Source organism: Eublepharis macularius, chromosome 17 (assembly GCF_028583425.1).
Source record: "Eublepharis macularius isolate TG4126 chromosome 17, MPM_Emac_v1.0, whole genome shotgun sequence".
NCBI classification, from domain to species: Eukaryota; Metazoa; Chordata; class Lepidosauria; order Squamata; family Eublepharidae; genus Eublepharis; species Eublepharis macularius.
This window is the reverse complement of record NC_072806.1, coordinates 27962308-27987414: the sequence shown is the minus strand read 5'-3', so window position 1 is coordinate 27987414 and position 25107 is coordinate 27962308. Positions and strand designations below refer to the sequence as shown.

At 48.4% G+C, this 25107-nt stretch overlaps 1 protein-coding gene across 1 annotated transcript; it reads right to left on the bottom strand.

Moving 5' to 3' along the window:
- Positions 1 to 600: 600 nt before the first annotated feature.
- Positions 601 to 20088, bottom strand: SLC13A2 (solute carrier family 13 member 2). Its single transcript, XM_055001293.1, has 12 exons — positions 19935 to 20088; positions 15316 to 15444; positions 14415 to 14551; positions 10425 to 10633; positions 8609 to 8792; positions 7988 to 8110; positions 7443 to 7661; positions 5092 to 5195; positions 4796 to 4917; positions 4109 to 4270; positions 3473 to 3610; positions 601 to 1259 (listed from the first exon to the last, which is right to left on the bottom strand). The coding sequence occupies exons 1-12, from the start codon at positions 20034 to 20036 to the stop codon at positions 1125 to 1127; spliced, it is 1764 nt and encodes a 587-aa protein (XP_054857268.1). The 5' UTR covers positions 20037 to 20088; the 3' UTR covers positions 601 to 1124.
- Positions 20089 to 25107: the final 5019 nt, after the last annotated feature.

Sequence of the window (25107 nt, the reverse complement as noted above, 5' to 3'; positions counted from 1 at the left end):
GCCACCAGCTTCAATGGCTTTTTAAAAGGGCCGTGGACTAACCCGTTGCTCTTTGCCTTGTGGCCTACCCGCCTGACAATTTTTCAGGAGACAGAAATGTGGAAGCTGTCTCCTCTAACCCAATGTCTCTATTTGGATATCATGCCTCCCCTATGAGAAACAACCTGTTTCTCTTTCCTCTTGCTGAATTTCTGCCCATTAAAATCAAGATATTTTCTCCGGTGTTGTTTTTGCATCAACAGCACAAAAGAAAGAAATAAAATAATTGCCCTCGACCACAGAGAAAACAAGGCAGACCAAACTGAGGACTGTGGCAGTGTGCAAAGACGAAGAGATGCGCAAGTGGGCAGGTGGGCTCTGCCCCCTCATTCAGGCTAGACATTGTGGGAAAGAGACTTTTTCTGAGCTCTCTTGTCTGTCGGGGGGGGTCCCCTGTTTTCAGACTTAATGGGAGCGGTGAGGGATCCAGTCACTCTCTGTCACTTCAACAATAGGCACACCCACACCCACCTGAGGTAAAAAAATGTTGTGTATTTCCTCCACAGTTTCCCTCAACTGTGCAGTGCACCCCTGACATAACTCAGAAAGCAAGATTGGTCCAAAACAAGGTTTACTTGGACAAAAACAAACATTTGCTTCTTTAAGAAAAAGCACAGGTAGCACCACGGCAGCGGTCCAAGCAGCCCTGGCTTCGATGGTCATGGAGTGCCCTGCTACACACCTTTTTCCTCTGCAACAGCGCATGCCTCAAAGGCACACCCACACAGGATGAGAGCTGGGCTTGCAATGGGGCTTATGTCACCTGGGCCAGATGAGGACATGGCAGGAGCATCGGCTGTTCCTGCCCTCTACAGCCAGGAAAGCTGTTCTTTCACTCTCCTGCACAGACCGGAGGTATGCTTTTCCTGGATTTTGCAGGCACATCTATGCACTTGCCACAGGAGAGAGTTTCCAGCCACTCCTCAAGAGAGACGGAGGCTGGGGATGTGGGTAGCGGTGCCCGTGCCTGAAGGCTGAGGCTGCCCACTTGTGGATCCACTTCCCCAGAAGTGAGCTACAGAGGCGTTGATGGCATCCAGGGCTCCAGAGTTGCAGCTCTGGGTCAAAAGGATGCCTTCCAGGAATCAACAGTGAGCGCTTGAGGTGCTGTTCGCCCAGACCGGGAAGTTGCTCAGGTCAAACAAGGGGAAGGCCCAGGTGTTGATGGCGAGAGTAATGCTCAGTACTCCCAACAAATTCAGCATGCAGCCCGCCTTGACCTGAGGGTGGGAAGAAAGAGCTTTAAGGAACCTGCAGATGGCCTTGGTAGATAACAAAATCCTCCATGTCCAGCAGCAGTCTACCTCAGATTGTCAGATGCTGGGGACTCCTGGCACTGAGCACTGGTTAGGGTTACCAACCTCCAGGTGGTGACAGGAGATCTCCTGGAATTACAACTGATCTCCAGGCCATAGAGATCAGATTCCCTGGAGAAAACGGCTGCTTTGGAGGCTGGACTCCATGACATTATAAGCCTCGCCTCAGACTCCACTCCCTCCAGGCTCCACTCCCAAAATCTCCAGGAATTTCCCAACCTGGAGCTGACAACCCTAGGCCCTGGGCCTGATGCACTTTGGACCTGATCCAACCTAGCCAGCTCCTACGATCTTACAATCAAGAGGACACCTCCCTCCTTGGAGGCAGGAGGCTGGTCTGCCAAGCTACCCCCTAACTGGAGAGCTGGCAGAGAGCTGCAGGCCCCTGAGGAAAACGCTCCTGATCCCTCAAGAAGTAAGCCAAACACAACCTGAAAGGCCAGACAGGCAGCCACAAGCCATTCATTATTGTTGCTGATTTTCTCCCATCCTTCCTCCATAGGGCTCCCCCCTTAGTCTAGGGGTTCAGCCAAGCCAGCCCTGGAATCTTTCTTGTTGATCATTTCCTGTTCCCTTTTATTAAACAATATAAAGAGGGCACCCTGCACATGGGTGAAATTAACAGTTGCCTGTACACGTGCATTCTTTGTGGTGGCCCCTGCCCTATGGAACAGCCTGCCTGAGGAGGTCAGGAGAGCCCCCACTTTCCTGGCCTTCCACAAACGATGCAAAACTTGAATTATTCCAAAGGGATTTTTACTTAGACAGGAGGGCTGTATTATAGAGAGGTGGTCTCAAAAAGATACTTCACTAACAAGTTCGGGATCATAGACTTCACCACTATGTTGCCTTATGCACTATCTATTGCTTGTTGCTTTAAGTATGTGCTCCTATGTACTACCTGTGCTTTAAGTATAACCTCACTGGGTAGTTCTGTTGTCTAATATCAGTCCTAGAATTGCTTATGGTCTGTTTCAGCTTTTCTTCAACTCTGTTTCGGATTTTTGCTAATGTTATGTCTTTGTAAACTTGCATTTGTTCACCCTGTGGCATTGTTTATTGAAATGTCCTGGATATTGACAGTACTAATCTCATACTATGTAATCCACCTTGAGTCTCACTGAGAAAGGGGAGAGGGGGGAGGGGAGAGGGGGGAGGGAGAGGCAGAGGGAGGGGGAAGGGAAGGAAGGAAGGAAGGAAGGAAGGAAGGAAGGAAGGAAGGAAGGAAGAAAGAAAGAAAGAAAGAAAGAAAGAAAGAAAGAAAGAAAGAAAGAAAGAAAGAAAGAAAGAAAGAAAGAAAGAAAGAAAGAAAGAAAGAAAGAAGAAAAGAAAAGCCAGCAGCAAAACAGAGGCATGGAAAAACCAAGGCCAATGCTGTCCTAGGGAAAGAAAAGTGCCCAGAGATCACCCCTCCCTCCTTCTAGCTACCAATGAGAGTAATGGATCCTGTTTGTGATCCAGAGTAGAGCTTCAAGGAGACTTGCACTTTTAAGACCGTGGGCCCATGTTGCCAGAAGCGTGGAGTGGGCAAAAGCATTCTGAGCAGGCTGTGGCCACCAAAACCTTCAACTGCTGAGGGTTCATTCCTCATGGTGCTTTTCATTCTCACTGTGAACGAAGTGCCTCTACACAGGGCGATGGAATTCTGTGGCATCCCCCCTCATGTCCACCTGTCTGCACTCTCAGCACAAATGCTGTTTTCTGGCTTAAAAAAAATAGCAAGTGTATTTGCAAAGTGTTATAGGAACTACCAGTTTTTTAAAAGCTAGCAAAAATCCCATCAGTCGTGTGTATGTGTGTGGGGGATCACTTGGAGACAGAGAGAAGAAATGATGTCAGATGTGTGTGACAGGTGGGCCCCCCAAAACTCTGCACCTTCCAGTCCACATGGTGAAAAATTCTCTCAGAGTACATTATTTCAGGAAGGATTGTATCAAAACAAATTTGGGGAAACATGCCGTAAAGCCAGGGGAAGAAGATGGACAAGTACAGAAGCCAGAAAAGAAAAAAGAAAAAAGAAAAGGAGCTGCTGTTTGGTGGCAGGCGAGCCCAAGCTCCCTGCGGAAGCAACGGACTGTTCTGTTTCTTAGACCCAGCAAAGCCAAGAGAATTCTCACCATGTCGATGACTTTGAGTTGTCCATAGGAGAAGACAATGGCATTAGGAGGGGTCGCCACAGGAAGCATGAATGCCAAGGACGAAGAGAGTGTGCAGGGCAGCATTACATACAAGGGGTTGAGGCAGATTGCCTGCGACTGGGGGAAGAAGAGAATGATCCTTGATCGATTTCCACCAGACTCTGTCTCACTCACTCCCCAAACCCCCAAGTGGAAACAGCCAAAATAGAAGGCTTGACGGCTGGGGCTGTGGTTGTGCAATGCTCTCTTGAGAGACACACTTGGGCAAGCAGACTGCACAATCCAAAGGCTGCAGGTGGGCAACTTCATGCCCACGGGCCTACCAGCCAGGGGAAACTATTGGCTGGGATCTCCAAGTCAGTGGGTGTCAGGGGGCTGTGCTTAGCACAGGGTTGTGGCTTGAGCTGCATACGTGGCTGTGCTCAGTGCCTTCTTGGTCCTGTTTTGCACACTGTTGTCGGCACCAAAGCGAGAGTGCAAGAAGATGCCCTTAACACAGAAGTGCTTCTAGTGATCCAAGAGCGAGGCAAAAGTCTGGATGTGAAAGCTCCCCCAGAGGCTCTGGCAGGGTGGGGAAGGGACAGCAACGGAGCTTGGAGCTTGCATTGCGCCTACCAAGGAAGCCAGGATGGGAAGAAAGAGGGTGGTGGTGGCGACATTGCTGGTACACTCGGTGAAGACAGCAATCAAGAGGCATATGAGGAAAGTGATGGCTGGGTAAGGGATGGACTGCAGTGGGGTCAACTTGCTCCCCAACCATTTGGATAGACCAGAAGCCTGAAAAAAAAAGAAGTGGAGAAGGCTCCAGTGCAGCAACCGCCCAGCAAAGGCAGAGGGACGTTCAATGGCCAGGTCTGGTACCTTGGGTCTACAACCTAGACTCAATGGGAAGCAGTTCTTCCCTGCGATGCACCTATAATCAGCTCAAGAGAAAGGAAGGGCTCTGACTCAAAGCAGAGGAATGGCCCGCACAGCCTCTTCCATCCCTTCCCTTCTCTCCAATCAAAAAGAGTCCAGTAGCACCTTTAAGACTAACCAACTTTATTGTAGCAACTTTATTATTATTCTCTCCAAACCCGCTTGGCTGTCTCCAGCCTGTGCTGGTGCTCCTGCCGTGCTGCTTGGCTACCCCCTTGTGCTAGGCTAGTGTCATTGCTGATGCACCTAGGCCAGGAACGAAACAGCCCAGCGGCCCCAACCACACGCTCCTCTCCCCTCTTTCCTTGGGAATGGGAGAGAAAGGGAGAAGCACCAGTTCTGAACAAGGGAAAGGGTTTTTCCCCCCAAGCAAATGTGCCCAACCTCACTGCCTTTGGCCAAGGCAAAGCCTCCTCCCAAGAGGAGGACGATGTTCCAGGGCATCTTCCGGTTCACCGTTTGCCAGTCCAGGAGGGCTTCGGGAGCCTGGATCTGCGCTGCCCTGCCTGAAATGAAAAATGCTGCCTCTGAGGGCCGGGAGAGGCACTTGGCCCCACTGCAGTACCCAGCCTGGAGAGCAGGAGGATGTTCCCCAGGAAAGGAGCCCTGTGCTCTTTGCAGGAATCCCACCTCACACACGATACCAGCCCGCCCCAGTCCCTGCTGCACAGCTGCCTTACCTCCTTGCTGGGCTCTCCCTCGGAAGCAACAGCGGGGCATCTCGGAGGGAATCAAGAACAGCAGCAAGCCGATGAAGATGACTACAGTCGCATCTGTGACGTAGCTGTGCAAAAAGGGGGGGTGGAAGCTGCTAAGTGGGGATGAAGGAGACGCAGCCAGGGGTCCAGCAAGCAAACTGGGGGGGGGGGTGATAACCAGCATCTGCATAGCACAGCACAAGCACAGCCCAAAGAAGTGCGCTTGGCTTTGCTGCTTAAGACTGATGATGCGCCCTCTTATTTCTTGAAGGCCCTCTTTCTTCTGGACTGCAACCCCTGCCTTCTGCATATCCTAGCACAAGGTACCATTTATGTACTTGGCATAGAGGACAGTCACAAGGAGGTCAAGTGGCCTTGTGCCACTTGCTTCCCTGTCTCAGACTTGGCAATAAGGTATTGATTGAACAAGGAGGAAGTAGAACGGATGACTATTTTATTTTCAAATTTGCATGTTTTTTTCCCCTACGCAGCACTAGCTGTTCATCTTTCAGTAAGATAAGATACAGTGGTTGAAAGGATGCCCAGACTAATCTCATCAGCTTGTTCTGGACAAGGACAAAGGTTTTTTAACACGTATTCCATGAGAAAGATTTGCTTAAGCTCGGAAAGAAACTCTCTGGCAGTGGTAAATCAGAGGATGTCAGTATGAGGACGAGACCAGGACCTGGCAGGATCTATCTTTCCACCGGGCCTGTAAGATGGAGCTATTCCACCAGGCATACGGTCAGGGCTGAGCTGGCCCTCACCGGCCGATTTGGAGAAGATCGTGGCCCTCCCTTTCAGGAATGTCCACCACCAGACTGTGTTTTTATCTACTTGTTTGTTTATTTCTTTAAGCATTTAAGGGACAGTTGGGTGAGAGACGGGATGGCTTTCTGTGCTGCTGTTGAAATTTTGTAATTTTGTAAATCTGTAACTTTTAATGTTTATATTGTATCTATTTGTAGTTTTAAATCTATTGAAATATAATTGTTTTATTGAAATGTTTATGCAGCGTAATCTGCCCTGAGACTGCTGGTGTGGGGAGGGTGGAATATAAATTGAAGAAAACAAACAAACAAATCAATAAAATAAGTATAGTCATATGGGTTTCACCTCATGAACAGTGCAATCTTAAGTAGAGTTACTCCAGTCTAAGCCCATTTAAATCAATGGGCTTAGACTGGAGTAACTCTGTTTAGGATTGCACTGTAAGTCTGTGTTAGATAACCACATCCAAAAGACCCTTGAATATCTCAGACTTGAGTTGAGTGAGACTATCTAATCTTTCAGAGAATGCTTTGGTGAGATTCTTAAATTTGCATTTTATCTTTTAGGTCCAAGATATATAGGATATGGGATTATATGTAGGCGTGTCTTGTTATCTTTTACATATAGTACTAGGTATATTTGTGATCCATATATATTTGACTGTTTCAAGATTGATAAGGTTGATTTTAAATAAAAGTCTTAAAGACAATTCTTCATGACTATTGGCTGGAAACACAGTTTTCACTTTACACTTGGAATAAACTCCTGACCCTCTCAGTCAGAAGGCTGTTTACCTGTAAGAGGTAAGCTGCAGGAGAGAACAGCTATCTTAAATACAGCTCTGTGCTTTAGATGTGAGGTTGTTCCTCTAAAGGAGTCAAAGACACTCTTGTTTCCATGTGTTTGTTTTAAAAGTAATGATACTCACCCAATAGAGATATTGTTCCATAACATTCCTGACTGTCAGGTTCATGAAGAAGATGCTTGAGCACGCTCTAGTGTGCCCTGGTGCCCCCCCACCCCACCCCACCCCAAGAATGAGAAAGAAATGTCTCCTGCATTTCTGATCAAATGGTTCTTTGCCGGGCTTTTTTCTGGAAAAAGAGGTGGCGGAACTCAGTGGTGGAACTCGGGACCACACAATGACATCACTTTGGGTCAGCTGGAACAAGGAGGAGTTTTTTAAAGTTTAAATCGCCCTTGGTGAAAATGGTCACATGGCCGGTGGCCCTGCCCCCTGATCTCCAGACAGAAGGGAGTTTAGATTGCCCTCTGTGCCACATGGTGCGGAGGGCAATCTAAACTCCCCTCTGTCTGGAGAACAGGGGGCGGGGCCACTGGCCATGTGACCATTTTCAAGAGGTGCCAGAACTCCGTTCCACCGTGTTCCAGCAGAAAAAAAGCCCTGGTTCTTTACAAGGGAACATGGAGGGGCTTCATTGTGCTCAGAATGAATCCTCCCTATGACTGTAACAGCTGAACAAAGCATCACTTGACACAGGTGGCCAAAAATGCAGGCAAGGGACAGCATGAGAGAGGGGAGCCACTGCCCAATCACTAACCTTTTCCCATCTCTGTTGAAGAGAGTTGCCCAGCCTGGCATGAAACCAGGTTCCCTGGTAAACCAAAGTAGCACCAGAATTATGAAAAGGGCGAGGATGGTGATCTCAGAGCATTTCATGGGGCCCAGACCCCGGTGCTCGTTCCTAATGATGTCGTAGGCCACTTTCGACTTCGATTTCTCTGACTCAGTGGAGCCACAGCCAAAATTCTTCCTGAAGCTGGGAAGAGCAAAAGAGCATCAGATGTGATGCAGATTATCCACTGAACTCTTGCTTGAGCTGGTGTCAGAATGGCCGAGGTGCATTCAGTCCAGTGTCCCCCAGAATGCTCTGCAACCTGCCCCCAAAGGCCTGTGTAGGATGCTGTATGCAGCGGAAGGTGCCACTAAGCCGAGCAGGCTTTGAGAAACACCAGATTCTCTTTTCCTAGGGAGTGCCTTTCCCCAAATACACCCAAACATGCATGCAGGGAGAACCTGCATTTGAAAGGACCCCCCCCATCCCATTCCCACCCCAGGGCAGCGCTGCAGGGAGCATCAACTCACTCAAAGCCCAGGAACATAAAGAGCAGCCACAGCCAGGAAAGCACCAGCAGCACAATCATGGTTGGGAAAGCAAAACTGAACCAGGAGGCAAAGTTTACCACGTTGCCATTGTAAGGAAACAGCCTAGCAAGAAAAAAAACAACTCCCGTCACCAGGGGGGTCATGGAAACATCCCAGTTTTCAGTCATTGCTTTATGGATTTGGGTGAACACCGGAACCGGAGCTTGATACCATTCTGTACCCTTGGATCATCTGTTCCCGATACCTGTTGTCTGGGCCACTGATTTCCTGAGCCAAGAAGCATCCCTTTCTGATGGAAAAGGGCCAATCCACACATTACGATTTTTCAGGTGCAAACCTAAGATGTTTTATTGAGAATGTAATGGTTGGGAACAATAGATTTAGGTTTGCAAACACATGTGTCGAGCCCATGCATGCATTGCAGAACCCAAATCAGGGTGGCGATGGCTGCAGGTGGAACTGAGTGTGCTTTTCGATGGCTCAACCCAGATTTGGGTAGAAAGGTGAGGGGAGTGTGGCATCAACCATGCCCCTGGTTGTGGTTTCACTCAGCTCCCAACTTGGGGAGCCAGACCTTTCTCCAGCACCTTGAATACTCACTCATCCATCTGGCCCTTCAACACCAGGTTCGGAGTGGTGCCTGTCAGGGTTGCAATCCCACCAATGCTAGACGAGTAACACACCGCAAGGCTGATTCCTTTGCAAAAAGTCTGATACTTCTGTTCAAGTTCCTGCAGGATGACCAGCTTCTTCTCTTTCTCCATGGTCACCACGGTTCCATTAGCTGTGGGGGATCCAGGCAGAAGATTAGCGAGGCCAGCATGGGATGGGAGCAGAGGGCTGGCCCTTTGGTAGGTGGGAGAGGAGGGACCTTCTGTGGCACTGGGTCAAGCCCCTCTCTCTCGATCCAGCCTGCTCTTGCAGGATGGCTGTGGGGATAAAATGGGAAAACTCCTAGAGCTCCGTGGTGCAGAGTGGTAAGCAGCAGTACTGCAGCCCAAGCTCCGCTCACGATCTGAGTTCGATCCTGGCGGAAACCAGATTCAAGTAGCTGGCTCAAGGTTGGCCTTCCATCCTTCTGAGGTCGGTAAAATGAGTACCCAGTTTCCTGGGGGTAAAGGGTAGATGACTGGGGAAGGCCACCCCATAAAAAGTCTGCCAAGAAAACGTCATGATGTGATGTCCCCCCCATGGATCAATAATGACCCGGTGCTTGCACCGGGGACTACCTTTACCTTTTACCTGGAATGGTGAGCTGAGCACTTTGAAGGAACTTAAGGAAGGAGGACTATAGCTCAGTGGAAGAGCCTCTGCTTTGCACGTAGGAGGTCCCACGTTCTCTTCCTGGCACCTCCAGCTAAAATCATCAGCTGGGCAGGTGATGTGAAAGACCTCTGCCTGGGACCCTGGAGACCCATTGCCAGTCTGAGCAGATAAGACTGACCTCGGTCGACCAATGGTCTGATGTAATAGCAGGCAGTTTTTTGTGCACGAGGGATTATTTAAGGAACTACATACGAAGCCCTTACTTGAAAAGGCCACTTCAAACACCCTCCGTGCATTTCCTCGAGCAGCAAACCCCACTGGCATGCTGGGATTTGCTTCTCTGTAAACAGGCACATGATTGAGAGATTTGCAGGGAAGCTGTGCCTCCCTTACATAGATGGATACCCGTAACCTCATTGGCTGATAGAGCTGAAAGGGAGTTGAAGAGACTCTCTTCCCAAACCAATCCATCCAGAGGTTTCCTAAGCCTCTTAGGAAGTCAGAAGGTACCTCTTTGTGCTCCCCATAGAGCGGAACTACAAGTGACAAAAGGCACAGGTTGGACACTTGTCAGCTTCCCTCAAGTTTTGATGGGAAATGTAGGCATCCTAGTCTTGCAGCTTGGCTCTCTGACTGCTATCCAATGGACTTTTCAACTGTCACTTGTCCAACATTCCGCCACGCTGCCTACATTTCCCATCAAAACTTGAGGGAAGCTGACAAGTGTCCAACCTGTGCCTTTTGTCACTTGTAGTTCCGCTCTTAGAGACCTTGGGCCCTTAGATCTTGCCATCCTCAGCAGGGCAGAGGAAACAGTGGCTCATCGCCACCCTCCTTAAGGCAAACTATGAGCCAAGCTACAAGTGATGAATGACACTTGAATGGCAAGTGAACAGACTCATGTGTATTCCTCCCTGTTCACTTGATCCACTTGATCACCATGTGCCATTCAAGTGTCATTTGTCACTTGTAGCTTGGCCCTATATGAAAGCCAGGGGCATATCAGTCAAATATTAGCCCTGCTTTGCAGACTGGCGATTCCCAGAATTTCCTAGAATATGTGGTCTGCAAACCAATTGGCTTGGACAGTGAGGAGGAGAGATGGCTTTTGGAGAGGGAGTCAGGAAGATGGCTTTGCGCAGCTACCTACCTGATGGATGAGCCGTTTCCTGCAGCTCAAATCCTCCATTGACCTTCCCACTCTCGACAGATGCTTGTTCCGCAGTGATCATCTCCTGCTCTGACTTGTGCAGCTGCTGCAGGACAGCATGTGCAATTGGCACCATCATGGCAGTGGTGGCTGTGTTGCTGATCCACATGGAGAGGAAGGCGGTGACTCCCATGAAGCCCATCATTAGCCTGCAGTGAGTGGAAACCACAACTGAGAGAGCAGGGAGAGGTCTCAGGTCTTATCACCCCGCCATCAGCCGAAAGATGAACCAGCCCACACAATAGTTACCTTTTCTGGACACCACTGTGCAACTATGCAATGGATACATAAATGGCACGTACCTGTGCAGGGAAAGCTGATCACGCTTTCACAATTTTGAGTGATTGCATTCAAGGATGGTGAATTCATCCTCTGTTCCTCCCCTTTGCCACTCTTTGCACAGCAAGACCAAACAGGTTAGTCTATGGTGCAGGGGCTCTCCTGTTTGCCCAATGTAGAGAACAGAAGGACATTGTTGGCACAGGATACAGCTGATTTTATTTGGTCTTTTCATGAGCATAGTTTCAGGTGGGTAGCTGAAGAAGAGCAAGATTCAAGTCCAGTTGCACCTTAAAGACCAACAACGTTTCCAGGGTATAAGCTTTCAAGAGTAAAGCTGTCCTCGTCAGATATTTTACAAAGGGAGCTTGACTCTCAAAAGTTTACACCCTGGAAATTTTGTTGGTAGTTAAGGTGCTACTGGACTTGAATCTTGTTATTAGGTCTTGTAATGGTATTGCATAATGGATTACGGAGACAAAATTGTCAGCTGGGTTTGTTGCAGGGTTTGCTACCTGGGTTTATGTCTTTGATTGATGGCCTCTTGTCGCGGGTGAGAATGTATTTTAGGTTGTGGTGAATGTCTGTAAGGGAGGAAAGGCCTACCTCCTATAACCAGGTGTAAGAAAAATATCCTTATCCGGTAGAGGCTGAAGGTTGTTGATAATGTGTTGCAATGGTTTCTACTGAGAGATGCAGGTGATAGCCAGCAATGATCTATTGCTATTCCCTTTGGACTTGTCTTGTAGCAGGCTATTATGAGCTTTGTTGATCAGCCTCTTTACTCCACTGGGTGGGTAATCCTAAGAATACCTGTTGCAAATCCTTCAGGTGGGAATCCTTGTCAGAAGGACTGGAGTAAATGCAATTGTGACATTGTGCTTGGCTGTGGCCAATGGATAGTTTTATATGCTCTAGGTGGAAACTGGAAGTGTGTAGGCATGCATGGCAGTCAGAGGGTTTGCAAAGATCAGGCTTTGAGCGCTCAAAATATAAGGAAGTTTCATAAACAAAAATAGAGCACACACCATTTGCTCATGCATTGGGTTGAGCAAGGATACAAAGAAAAGCTGAAAACACACAATCCTATCACCGTACACTTGGTACTTATTCTAAACAATGTTTAATTAGGACAGGTGACTGTTTCTTGAAGTTGCATCCTTTAAAGGTCCATCATTAGCTTTGTTCTCACAATTGGCATTTTGTCTCATTATCCCTTGACACATGAGCAAGATGGAGTCTCTACATAAAGACTTGGCATGTTCCTACCTGATTAGAAACCGTAAGATGGAAGAGAGTTTCTTTCTTGTGACCTAGGAATTTATAATTTCCCCTTGACGTCACCCTGATCTTCCTGCCGCAAGAGGAACAAAAACTTCTAGGCTTTTGGCTGTGTCCAACTCTGTCCCCAAGGAATGAAATTTCGGCAAGGTGCAAGATGACAAACCCTTTGTTTTACTCTGACCCACCATTTGCGTAACTAAGAGCTTGAGTGGTCTGTGCTTGGGCTATGGACCCATCATTCCTGGTGCTCCTTGCTCCTGCCAGCCACATATTTTCAGAGCAGGTCCTGTGACAGGGATGTAGTGTAACCCAATGGTTGGATTAGCAGGGTGAATTCTAAGGTGGGGGGCATTACTCCACAGATCTAAAGGTTGCTGTTCTGCAAAATAATTGTAAAGGGAGGATGCAACGGGAAAGTGCTGAATAAGGATTCATGAAGAGGCTCAACACTCACCCCAGGGCTTGAACTTGGATTTCCTCACTCACTATTGGTGCTCAGCATGACCCACCCCTAACAGATTTCAATTAGTTCTTTTAATCTAGGGAAGTGAGATGATAAGATCTGATTTTATGTTAATCCTGCTCTGCCCATCTTCAACAGGTCTTCACCCACTCTGAATAGATTGATTTCTCTTTGATTAGTTATTGATTAGTCAAACCGGCCTGTCTTTATTGTATTTCTCCACTCCAACTTTTCTGTGGCATGTAACACCAGGTACAAAAATATTTTTTATGGTTGTGCACATCGTCAGTTTTTACTCACAAAATCTTATGCTGGAATAAATGCTGTCAGTCTTTAAAGTGCCTGAGGACTTCTGTTTACTCAAATTGGAAGGAGCTCTCCCATACCCTGCTCCATTCTTCAAGGGTGTTAAATAGTTGGATCGGGATAAAAGTCAACCTACTCCAGGGCTTTTTTTCTGGGAAAAGAGGTGGTGGAACTCAAGACCACACAATGATGTCACTTTGGGTCAGCTGGAACAAGGGGGGAGTTTTTTAAAGTTTAAATTGCCCTCGGCGGCGCGGAGGGCAATCTAAACTCCCCCGTCTGGAGATCAGGGGGCAGGGCCACTGGTCATGTGACCATTTTAAGAGGTGCCAGAACTCCTTTCCACCGAGTTCTTGCTGACCCCCCCCCCCGATCTACTCCAATTTACTCCAAAAGTCAATCTACAATATCCAACCAGCAACCAGCCAATTTCACTGGAACCTTCCTTGTTTATCCTTACCTAGTATTCAAAGGTACACTACTTCTGAACGCAGAGAGACAATTTCACATTCATGGCTAATGGCTATCAATAGGCCTTTTCTCTTCCTATGAATTTGCCAAATCCCTTTTTTTAAAAAAAAAGTAGGAGACGTTTCCACACATCTGGTAACGTGTCCTTTAAACTAATTTCAAGTATGAAGTATGCCCTGTGAAACTACAGCTGTTTGGCTTACTTGGGGGACTCTCAATGTTCTCATATAAGAAAGGGAGACGTTTTTAGCCAGTTAGCCCGGTGCTGAAGGAGAAGATCCGAGTTTTACAAAGCAGGTGCTTTATTCTGCTCTGAAGCTCTTTCATTTCGGCAGAATGATCAGATTTGGTGGGGGGACAAACCATTTGACTTTGTGGCTCAGTGGTAGAGCATTTGCTTGGCATGCAGGAGGTCCTGGGTTCAGTCCCCAGTATTCAGGGGTCATTTCATAGAAAAAGAGCTGGAGGAACTCATTAGCACAACTCATTAGCATAACTCATTAGCATATGCCCTTGCCACCACTGGCAGTGTGTCATTAGCATAACTGATTTGCATATGCCACACCCCCTGACATCACCTATCCTGGCTGTTTTGGACCCAATCCTGGCCATTCAGGGCCGAAATGGGGCCCAAAACGGCAAAAAGGGGCTGAAAAGGGGCCCAAAATGGTCAGGATCGGGCCGCTGCTGAGCAGGAGAGTGATCCACCACCTGTCAGAGCCCAATCTGGGCCATTTCGGCCCCAATCCAGGCCAAAACGGGCCCAAAATGGCCGAGAGTCAGGTGGGTGGGGCCACCTGACATGTGACCTCTTTGGGGAACTGCTGGAACCGTGTTCCAGTGCGTTCCCCCTCAAAATGAGCCCTGCCGGTATCTCCAGTTGAAAGAACCAGGCAGCAGGTGATGTGAAAGACTCCCACCTGAGACCCTGGAGAGCAGCTGCCAGTCTGAGTAGAAAATGCGGACCTTGGTGGACCTAGGGTCCGATTCAGTATAAGACAGCTTCATGTATTCTCATGTCTTCTGCCCGGAGATGTTCTGGAGGGAGGACCGAATGCAAAGAAACCTTCTTACATCAAAAGTGGTCTCTCCCCTCCTTCTCTCTCCTTGTCTCTGGGGGTACTCACAAGGCAGGCCTGACTCCGATTATCAAAAGGACCCTCAAGGCAATGCGCTTGTGCAGATTCCAGCGCTCGACAGCAATGGCCACTAGCAGACCCCCAATAAACAGCATGTTGGTGTCCTTCAGATACTCCATGCACACCTGCCGGGAAAGAAAGAGGGGGCATGGTTGGGTCTGAGAACTTGAGACAGAGGAAGGGCAGGTCACTCCCTTGGAAGGAGGCATGTCTATTGGGGAAGTAGGGAAGAAATTGGTAGAACGTGCACGTCAGAACAATGGCCCTGGGTGCACCCGAGCAGAGCTGTCCCAGGCCTGGGATGCCATCCCCAATCTCTGATCAGGGCAGCGGGTGGTGGTGGTAGCAGAGGGAGTCCAGCTGGCTGGAAACAGAGAGCAGACAGAGCAGGTGCAGAAATGGGAGGTATCATGAAACACCATGAACCTGGGTGAGAAAAATGGACAGTAGAACCAGGCAGGGGGCCTTCTGGGCTGAGCCAATTTCCTCACGCCTCAAGGCTGAGGCCTGACCCAATGAGGTTCCTGGTGTGGACTGTCTTCAAGTACTGAAGGGAAGAGGGCTGAGCAATGCCATCCCCTGTGATTGGCCAGGTGCAGAATCAAGGCTGGAGCCTGGTCTTCAGCTATGGGACCCCTTCTCCCATTTCAGCCTGAGGCCCTGGCTTTGCTTCCAGCCTCCAACCGCTAGCTCTCTCCAGAAATAGGTCTAATTTGGGTATGACTGCCCATAGCCCAGCCCAGCTCAGATGCCAAAGCAGGGAAATGGGTGCAGCAACACCTTCTTACAGTCTGGGAGGCTGGTTCTGCATGCACATGCGCACACACGCGCACGCACGCACACACACTGGTCCTCCCTGCTGCCAACTGATTTGCTCGCTGTCTCTTACCTTTGTGGAGTCCATAATGCCCATGAGTGGGAAGAGCATGACTGGGAGAAGACCTGTGACTGCCAGCGGCAGCGCTTCTGTGCACCAAAGGAGCGCCATCAGGATGATAGTGTAGCCACATTGTGCTTCCTGGAAAGGGGGCACACAAGGGCAAACGTTTTGTGTTGTGCACTATCAACAGAGATTGTGTGTCATGGACTGGGAAATCCTGAATGGGGTTCAGGTAGGAGACTGCATTTTCCCCAGTGGTCAAACACTGGGCAGACTAGATAGAATCCCTCCTTGGCCAAGGGTTCTTGCCTGCAAAAAAGAATTAGAGTTTTCTCTCCACAGCTTGTACGTGATTCATGCAAAGGACTTGAAGGGCCAAGCTGGCAACCAGTGGCAAGGGGATTCCTTGTTATTCCCCCAAATCCAATTAGGGCACAAGAGTTAAGTGAACAACACTGTAGTACATTGATTGGTAATTCTGCTTGTAGGTGGAGCTACTGGTGTTCTTTTTCTTATGAATTTTACAAAATGTACACAAATCAAGAAGATATTTATGATCTATCATACAAAATCACACACAATTCATTTGAAGGAATAAAATTAAAAGGCATACTTCACATCTCACGTAACTAAATGTTCGTCAGACTGCTATCGAGCATAATTCCATCTACTGAATTCCCCCTCCACATTCCATTGCAAATCTAATTTCTTTAAATCTTGAGATCTTTGTAGAGGTGTTCAAAAACAACTTATACATTTCTTCTACCTTTTCTAATCACTTTTACTTGTTTGGAAGGATTTTTGTTTGTTTGTTTCCATAATTTTGCACAGACTAATCTTGCAGCTGTTAAGATATTCAAAGCAATTGCTAGCTTGCTTTTGGCAACCAAAACGTCCAGGATATCCGAAGCAGAGGTACTCCAGTCTAGGCCCATTGATTTCAAAGGGGTTAGACTGGAGTAACTCTTTTTAGGATTTCACTGATCATCCTTTAACAAAGCCAAGTCGGGAGCAGGCTTTATTTCCAGATCAGGTGCTGCTGATAATACAGACAAAACCATCTTCAAGCAATACCAAGTATGTATGTAAAACCACCACATATTTAGAAAATTAGCCTTATCTGAATTATTTATTGATTGAATTACAAAACCAACATTTCAAAAAATTATAAAACGAACAAGATTTTTTACAGATCATAGCTAAATTCCACAGAGAAAGGTGCCATTGACTTAGCAGCTTTAGAATGTTCTCATGAAATATAAGACTGTCAGAAATTACGAACCTAAGGATGTTAAAACATCCAAGCCGTTGGGTTAATAACATACCCTAGTACCTTTTGTTGTTTTAACACAAAGTTCTTATTTGATACACCGTTTCATGGCATATCTTGGAAAGGAAACAAAATCCATCTCCTGATAGCCATTATCTTAACTGCGTCATTTTCCTAAGGATTTCCATCTTTCGTAATTTGGCTATCAAGAAATCCTCATTTGCAAGTATTGGAAATAAGATAAGCCACAATTACTGCGAACAGGACTTCCTCCAACGGCCAGGATTCTGTCTCACTCCAAATGCTCACAAAAGCACGGAGGTCCTGGCTGACCTTTTGCACAGTATGCCTCTCTGCCTTTTATACTCTGAAGGAAGTGTCTTATTTCCAAGGCCTGATTGTCTTTCGCATGCTCATGTTCAGCGCATACCTGGATTGAGAGCATGCCAATAAATGGAGAGTGTCTTCGGGGGGGGGGGGACGGAGCAGCAGGACCGACGGCCTGCAGATGGCACAGAGCCTGTGGAAGCCCTTCCTGGGGTTCAGTTCACTGGCTGGGGGTGTGGACTGAGAGCAATTGCGAGCCTTGTGTGTCTGTGTTCAGTGTTTCAGTCTTGAGATTTGGGAGAAAACCAACCTGAAACCCCTGCATGAGAACTTCTAAATGAGCAGATGCAGAACCATTGAGCAGATGTTAAAGCCACAAAAGCAGAGCCCCACGGGCCCTGGGCCAGCTTTATATGCCTCTCTTTCAAACAAATGCTGCAGTTGCTTCCGATGGCTTCCAAGCAGGTGCTCTATTTACTTGGCTAAATTGAAGCAGGGATTCTTGGGGGAGGGCATGCACACCAGGTCAGTTCCTAATCTTCCACTTTCAGTGCTTCCTCCACTTTGCTACAATCTTCCCCTGGCCTGGGCTCTTTTTCCGCAGAGGTTTTCCTGCAGGCTGGGTGCTGGCCAGCGGCATCTCCGTTTCCCTTTGATGTCTTGGTATGTTGTACCAGTCACTTTCTGTGCTTTTTCAAGCCACTGTTGATCCGATTTCAGCACAGAGGAACAAGGAAGAAATCACAGAAGGAAAACGAATGGAAGAAAGAGGACCCGAAGACGCTTGGAGAAAGCCCGCTGCAGGCCAGCTCCCAATCCCCAGGAAAACCTCTATGTGAAAAGACCCCTGACTTTTACATGGGGGGGGGATATTGTCCAAGTACCCTTGCACCCAGTGTGAATGGGAAGGTACACCTTTTTGCAGGTCCCACCTACTAGGTATTTTCCTTGCCCCAGCCCACTGTTTCACTCTCTGACCCTTGTTGATGAAGGGCTTTGGGGACTTTAAAAAAATCAGTAATTGACACATGGTTATACTGTTACACTATGGCCAATTACCAATTTTAAGCAATAGTGATATGCCTTTAACCAATGTAATGGATACCTGCCAGATGACCCTCCCCTTCACTCTGCCACAGTGGAAGAGAGAGTTCTACCTAACTCAGAGGCCCAACACAGCACCCGGGATATATAGGGTGCCAGCAAGGGAACACAGACCCTAGCTTGCTCTGCCCCCGTGCCCTAGAGCACTCAAAAGGTCACCTGCAAAACAGGCAGCTCAAGTCAGTGGGGAACCCCAGATGCTCCTCCCCTTCACATCTGGCACATCTTTCTTTAGCCTCCCTTCCTGGCCATACCCAGAAGACTTTCAGGCTGCTGCTGGCTGCCAGGAGAGCCCCAGAGTGTGTGCATTGCTGGTGTCCCTTGCCAGGGGCTCTGAGGGAGGCTGTTGTGTTTTTCTTTTATTCCTGGCAACTCGCTTGTGGGATTCTGATGGTTACTGACTTTCCAGTTATCCAGGAAGCAATTTCAAAAGTGGGGGGGGGGGCCACACAATTCCACAAGTGAGGCGCGCTGCTGCAACGCTTCGGGGAGTCCAGCCTCACAGCTGGGATTCTGCAAGGCACAAAGCCTTGCCCTGCTCTTCTCATGCTGTTGGCTGAACTTTGCCTGCTGCTAGGAGTTGAGCAGCCGCTGCCACCGCCACAGCCCTGTAGGCACCCGTTGCTTGAACTGCATGCTGCCTCCAGAACTGGAAAAGCAGAAAGCTCCCCCATGGGTGGCTTCCACCTGTGGCTGCATGCAGAAGCTTCTGAACATTTTCTTCTTGCAAGTTTCTTCTTTCTAGTCCACTGCATTACATTGGAGGATGCTTGGAAGGATTCCACATTAAAAATGCCATCAGTTCCACTTGTCCTCTGCGGACACCATGCGGAGGTGCGGGGACTATGCAATACAGGTGGTCTTTCTATGCGGTTTTCATTAAAGTTGAACTGTTTTCCCTTTTAAACTGAAAACTTGGCTGCCCCTTCAGAAGGTAGCAGAAAACCTAGAATGGCTTATGCTCTGTTTCAGCATTTCTTCAGCTCTGTATTGGGTTTTTGCTAATGCCATGTCTTTGTAAACTTGCATTTATTTACCCTATGGCATTGTTTATTGAAATGTCATAGAATCATAGAGTTGGATGGGGCCATACAGACCATCTAGTCCAAACCCCTGCCCTGTGCAGGATCAGCCTAAAGCATCTCTGACAAATACTCATCCAGCCTCTTCTTGAAAACTGCCAGTGAAGGGGAGCTCACCACCTCCCTAGGCAGCTGATTCCACTTTTGAACTACTCTGACTGTGAAAAAGTTCTTCCTAATATCCAGCCGGTACCTTTGTGCATGTAATTTAAGCCCATTGCTTCAGGTCCTACCCTCTGCTGCCAACTGGAACAGCTCCTTGCCCTCCTCCAAATGACAGCCTTTCAAATACTTAAAGAGAGCAATCATGTCCCCCCTCAATCTCCTCTTCTCCAAACTAAACATTCCCAAGGCCCTCCGCCTTTCCTCGTAGGGCTCAGTCTCCAGACCCCTGATCATCCTCGTCGCTCTCCTCTGCACCCTCTTGATTTTGTCCACATCCTTTTTGAAGTGAGGCCTGTCCTTGATATTGACTGTACTAATTTCACACTATGTAATCTGCCTTGAGTCTCAGTAAGAAAGGCAGACTATAAATGACATATAAATAAATAAATAATATTCAGCATATTGTCTCCCGTGTGGGTTTCCACTGTGGTCTAAAGGAACACCATGGACTTCTGTTCTGCATACACCTGAAGCATTGTTGCTCTTCTATGATTCTTGAAACTAGTTCTGTGAATCTCTGAAACTTAAATCCTTAGCACAACAACCTTCCTTAATGGGTCAAAGCAGGCTAGCAGGGCTGGTGTACCGAGTTTCGATACCCTCTCTATTAGAAGTAGTGTGGTTAGAGGAGAGACATTCCCCATCATCTCCTTGAGCACAACACTTAAAAATGGCCTTACCTTGCTGGGGACAGCCAGAGGCAGGGCAAGAAACAGGAGGGGTGTGAGCCAGGCTATCAGGTAGTTCCTGTAGGCGATGATCACTCTCAACATGGTCCACATGGCAGAGATGATACTTTAGCCAGCCCAAAGCTTGAAAGATCCAAATCCTGCTTGCAAAGACTATATAAAGGCTCTGGAGTGCAGAGAGTGGACCTTGGCACCTTGGTGGCTGCCACTGCCAAAACTATTATTGATGCTGGAGAATGAAGAACCTGTGCCAGGGGCGTGGAGTGGGGTATGAGCTGGCAGGGCAAACCAGAAGCCTTTTCTGCCCAGGACAAAGCCTTCTCAGCAACTGGAGAATTAACTCTTTTGGCAGCTTCCTACATCACCAGTTACTCCCCTCCAAGGGACACAGAATTAAGCTTCTTATTCCCCAGGTTAAGCTGGCCAGCCAGCCTGCTTCCTGTTCCAGTGATACTACAGGCCAGAAACTTTCTGCAGATGCTTGTGTCAAAGGACACAGTGGGTTTTGTCCTTTGCGAGGACAGACTTGAAAGGGCTTTATGCTCCCGTTAGATTCAATGCTTTAACCATGTCGCGACGCGAGCGCAGCACAGACTGCTCACTTCTTCCCATGTCCCATCAGGAGATCTTGGGCTGTGCTGATATGTGGCACGGAAATCAATTTTGGGTTGCATTTTCTGCAGCAGGAAAGCCCAAATCAGCACAGAAGAGTCATTCGTTTTCATTACACTTTGCGTCCCACATTCTCACCCTTTTCGTGTGCACACAGTTTCCAGTCAACGTGGAGCGGGGGAGGCTTCTTCATACAACACATAATATAACTTGTGGTACTCATTGACACAGGCTGTAGTGAAGACCATAGCTTAGGTGTGGATAGTCAAATGCATGAAGGAGGGGAGATCTCTCAGCGGCTATTAGGCATCATACCTCAATGGGACCTCCATGCTCAGAGGCAGTCCAGTTCTGATTACCACTTCCTGGAGATCTTCGGCCTCTGGGCCTCTGCTTATGGGCGTTTAAGGTGCATTTGGTTGATCACAGTACGGGCCAGATGGACCCACCATGGTCTGCTCCAGCCAGCCTTTTCCATTATCAACATTGTAGGCAGGCCACCTCCAAACTTCATTCTGAGTTGGTTGCGCAAGTCGTTCCCTCGCTCAAAGTCCAACGGCCTCACACGCCAAACCGGGGAGAGTCACTTTCCAAAGGGAGAGGCGCTGTCAGAATAGATCTGCTCAAGACCCGCTCTGAATTCCTGGGTCATTTGTGGTACATGGGTGCTATTGGTTTGCATGCCAGAAGGGGAAAGCACAGAGCCGGCACGAACAGCTAGACCCGACTGGGCTTGTGGCACTTGCCTCCTGGGCCAGTTCTAATTCTGCCTCTTTGGCATGCAGAAAGGGAGCTTTTCTCCTCACTGTCTCCATGCTAAGGAAGGTTTTACTTGCTTAATTCCAGTTGTTAAACGTGCAAGATCCAATCCAGCACCAGGCGGCTGCTTGAAATGGTTCTGTGCAGCAGGCTGCAAGAAGGGACTCACTAAACGGCTCTCATTTGGAGCCGTTATCTGCTGATTATTGGGAGATTATGTGAAGCACACACATTACATAAGGTCATAAAACCATAAAAATCTGTAATAATTAATCCGGAAAGTGGGGGGCCGACTCTCATTATTCTGTTCCATTTGGCTGTGCTTGGCCTTCCAGAGAGCCTGGCACAGATATCTTTACGGAAGCATTTGGAGGGGTGGGGGGAATCCTTCACAATTGGAAACTAGAAGATGTGCAGGAAGCTGGATAGTGTTCAAGGCCATGGCTGGGCTGGGGGGAGGTTTCCTCCACTTTAGAACATGAGGAAGTTCCGGATTCGTGACAAGGGCCTCACCTCCTTCTCAGGGCTTCAGCCTCGGGCAGGTCTGCTTGCTTGGCCATCCCAGCACCACATGCAAGGCAGGGCAGCTACCCAGGCCCAGGATCTGCTGCTGCTAACCTTCCACCCACCCGCTCATTTGCTACCTCCCCAACCCCTGTGCAACTGGGTGTGTTGCTACCTGGATAGTGTGTGTTAGGCAGGGCTTTTTTTCTGGGAAAAGAGGTGGTGGAACTCAGTGGCGGAACTCAGGAATGCACAATGACATCACTTTGGGTCAGCTGGAACAAGGGGGAGTTTTTTAAAGTTTAAATCGCCCTTGGTGAAAATGGTCACATGGCCGTTGGCCCTGCCCCCTGATCTCCAGACAGAGGGGAGTTTAGATTGCCCTCCGCGCCACTCGGCGGTGCGGAGGGCAATCTAAACTCCCCTCTGTCTGGAGATCAGGGGGTGGGGCCACCAGCCATGTGACCATTTTCAAGAGGTGCCGGAACTCCATTCCACCGTGTTCCAGCTGAAAAAAACCCTAGTTCTTTACAAGGGAACATGGAGGGGCTTCATTGTGCTCAGAATGAATCCTCCCTATGACTGTAACAGCTGAATAAAGCATCACTTGACACAGGTGGCCAAAGATGCAGGCAAGGGACAGCATGAGAGGGGAGCCACTGCCCAATCACTAACCTTTTCCCTTCTCTGTTGAAAATGGTCATATGGCTGGTGGCCCCGCCCCCTGATCTCCCGGCCATGTGACCATTTTCAAGAGGTGCCGGAACTCCGTTCCACTACGTTCCAGCTGAAAAAAAGCCCTGGTGTTAGGTAAGGAGGCAGCCATGAGCTGCTGTTTCACCTTGCATGTCGTCTCACATGGCACATGCTTCCAAATGGCACGTAGTTCAAAGAGGAGTGCTAAAGTATCCTTTAGGATGAGAGAGAGCAAGAGAAAGGAAAGGTCTTAAGTGGGAAGGGGGGTTGATTTCTGTTCACAGATCTAGTGTGCAGCGAGAAGAAGGTGCTAGGATTCATGGAGATCCCTCTCTCCTGCAAATCTGACATCTTCCTTAGGCTCCCTCTCTCCATATGAAGTTAATAAAACTGTCCTTAGCATTACTGAGATAACATTAAGGCTGAAGACATTCTCTTCCCCCCGCTGCTGCTGCTTCCTCCAGTCAGTTGCGAAGCCCAGATCTATTTCTCCCCTGCAGCTAAAACCTTTCTCCGAGGGTTCCTGGTGAAGGATGCAAGGTATGGACTGGTCCAAGGCCACAGTTTTCATGCACATTGGATAATGCACTTTCAATGCACTTTCAACCCCTTTGCATGTAGATTTTCTACAAGTATACACTCTTGAAGACAACTGGAAACTCCAGTTAGAAGAGAATGCTGCAACTCAGTTACTACAGGAAGCCAGGCAGAATATGCATGTTACGCCCGGAAAGCCCCCACACTTCTATCACTCTGCAAACTGTGAAAAATAGAATGGGTCAGGAGGGCATTTCTATAAAAGCTGTGGTATACACGAATGGTTCAGGAGGGCGCTTTTATAAAGGGTGTAGGATCATAGTATTCTGCACAACTCACTCTGCTCTTACGCAGGGCTTTTTTCTGGGAAAAGAGGTGGTGGAACTCAGTGGGTTGCCCTTGGAGAAAACGGTCACATGGCTGGTGGCCCCGCCCCCCGATCTCCAGACAGAGGGGAGTTGAGATTGCCCTCTAAACTCCCCTCGGTCTGGCAATCTCAATTCCCCTCTGTCTGGAGATCAGGGGGCGGGGCCACCAGCCATGTGACCATTTTCAAGAGGTTCCGGAACTCCGTCCCACCGTGTTCCAGCTGAAAAAAAGCCCTGCTCTTACTACATCATTTTCTACTTCTGTAGTTCTATTTTTGCATTGTTTTTCATTTGGGTCATCCTTGTCCTCTTGCGTTGTTTCTTGGATGTCTCATGTGATGAAAGCAAAGCACTACCTACCAATATCGTGCAACTGCAGGTAAGTTTCTATACATTAAACATCATGCCATTCGATTGTATTGTGTTACACTATGTAATCCACCTTGAGTCTTAGCAAGAAAGGCAGGCTATGAACAAAGTAACCAAATAAACAAACACTTTGCAGTCGCTCCATTGGCTGTCAACTATTTTCTGTGTTAAGTTCAAGGTGCTGTTATTATCTACAAAGCCCTGCATGGGTTGGGGCCCACGTATCTCCACGACTGCCTCTCCTGATAAGCGGCACTGCGGCATATTTGCTCATCCGAGCTGAATCTTCTGGAGGCGTCACCCTGAAAAAGGGTACAGTTGCCTGTACCTGAGCTTTCTCTGTGGTGGCGCCCACCTGCAGGAGTTCCTTTCCCGAGAAGATAAGGAAGCCTCCCACACTTCTATCATTCCACCAGGGCTTTTTTTCAGCAGCAACGCGGGGGAACGGAGTTCCGGAACCTCTTGAAAATGGTCACATGGCTGGTGGCCCCGCCCCCTGATCTCCAGACAGAGGGGAGTTGAGATTGCCCTCCAGCGGAGGGCAATCTCAACTCCCCTCTGTCTGGAGATCAGGGGGCGGGGCCACCAACCATGTGACCATTTTCTCCGAAGGCCACCCACTGAGTTCCACCACCTCTTCTCCCAGAAAAAAAGCCCTGCATTCCACTGAATGTGTAAAATGAAAATGTTCAGGAGGGCTTTTTTTACCATGGGAACAGAGATGTAGGTGTCTCGCACATGGGGACAGGATTCTGTGGGTTCCCTGTTGTTGGTGTGGCTGCAGATAAAGTGCAGCAACAATGCAACTTCCACATGCCAAGTTTCTCTACAGTTTCCCTGCCCCAATCTCCCAGCTGCAGTCATCCCTTTCCTTTGAGCCACCAGGGCTTTACGGACTGTTAAAATGATGTTAAAAGAGCAACCTGGGTAAAAAGAAACATTCTGGCCAGGTGAGCACAAGAGGAAAGGTATTCCACAGGGATGGAGCCAGCACTGGAAAAGCGCTGTTTCTGGTCTCCGCCCACCTCACCTCTGAAGGCAGAGGCACACAGAATAGAGCTTGTGATGAAGATCTTAAATATCTAACACCACCAACAACAACATTTGGTTTATTTACTGCCCTTGAGGACAACTTAACACCCACTTAGAGCAGTTTACAAAATATGTTATTATTATCCCCACAACAATCACCCTGTGAGGTGGGCGGGGCTGAGAGAGCTCTAAGAGAGCAGTGGCTGACCCAAAGTCACCCAGCTGGCTTCAAGCGGAGGGGTGGGGAATCAAACTCGGTTCTCCAGCTTAGATTCATGCCGCTCCTA

Coding starts and splice junctions, on each gene's coding strand:
- SLC13A2 (XM_055001293.1), bottom strand. CDS start 20,036: ATGTGGACCATGTTGAGAGTGATCATCGCCTACAGGAACTACCTGATA. Junction 10,634..14,414: donor ATCGGAGTCAGGCCTGCCTT/GTGAGTACCCCC, acceptor CACTCACTGCAG/GCTAATGATGGGCTTCATGG. Junction 8,793..10,424: donor GGAAACGGCTCATCCATCAG/GTAGGTAGCTGC, acceptor GATCCCCCACAG/CTAATGGAACCGTGGTGACC.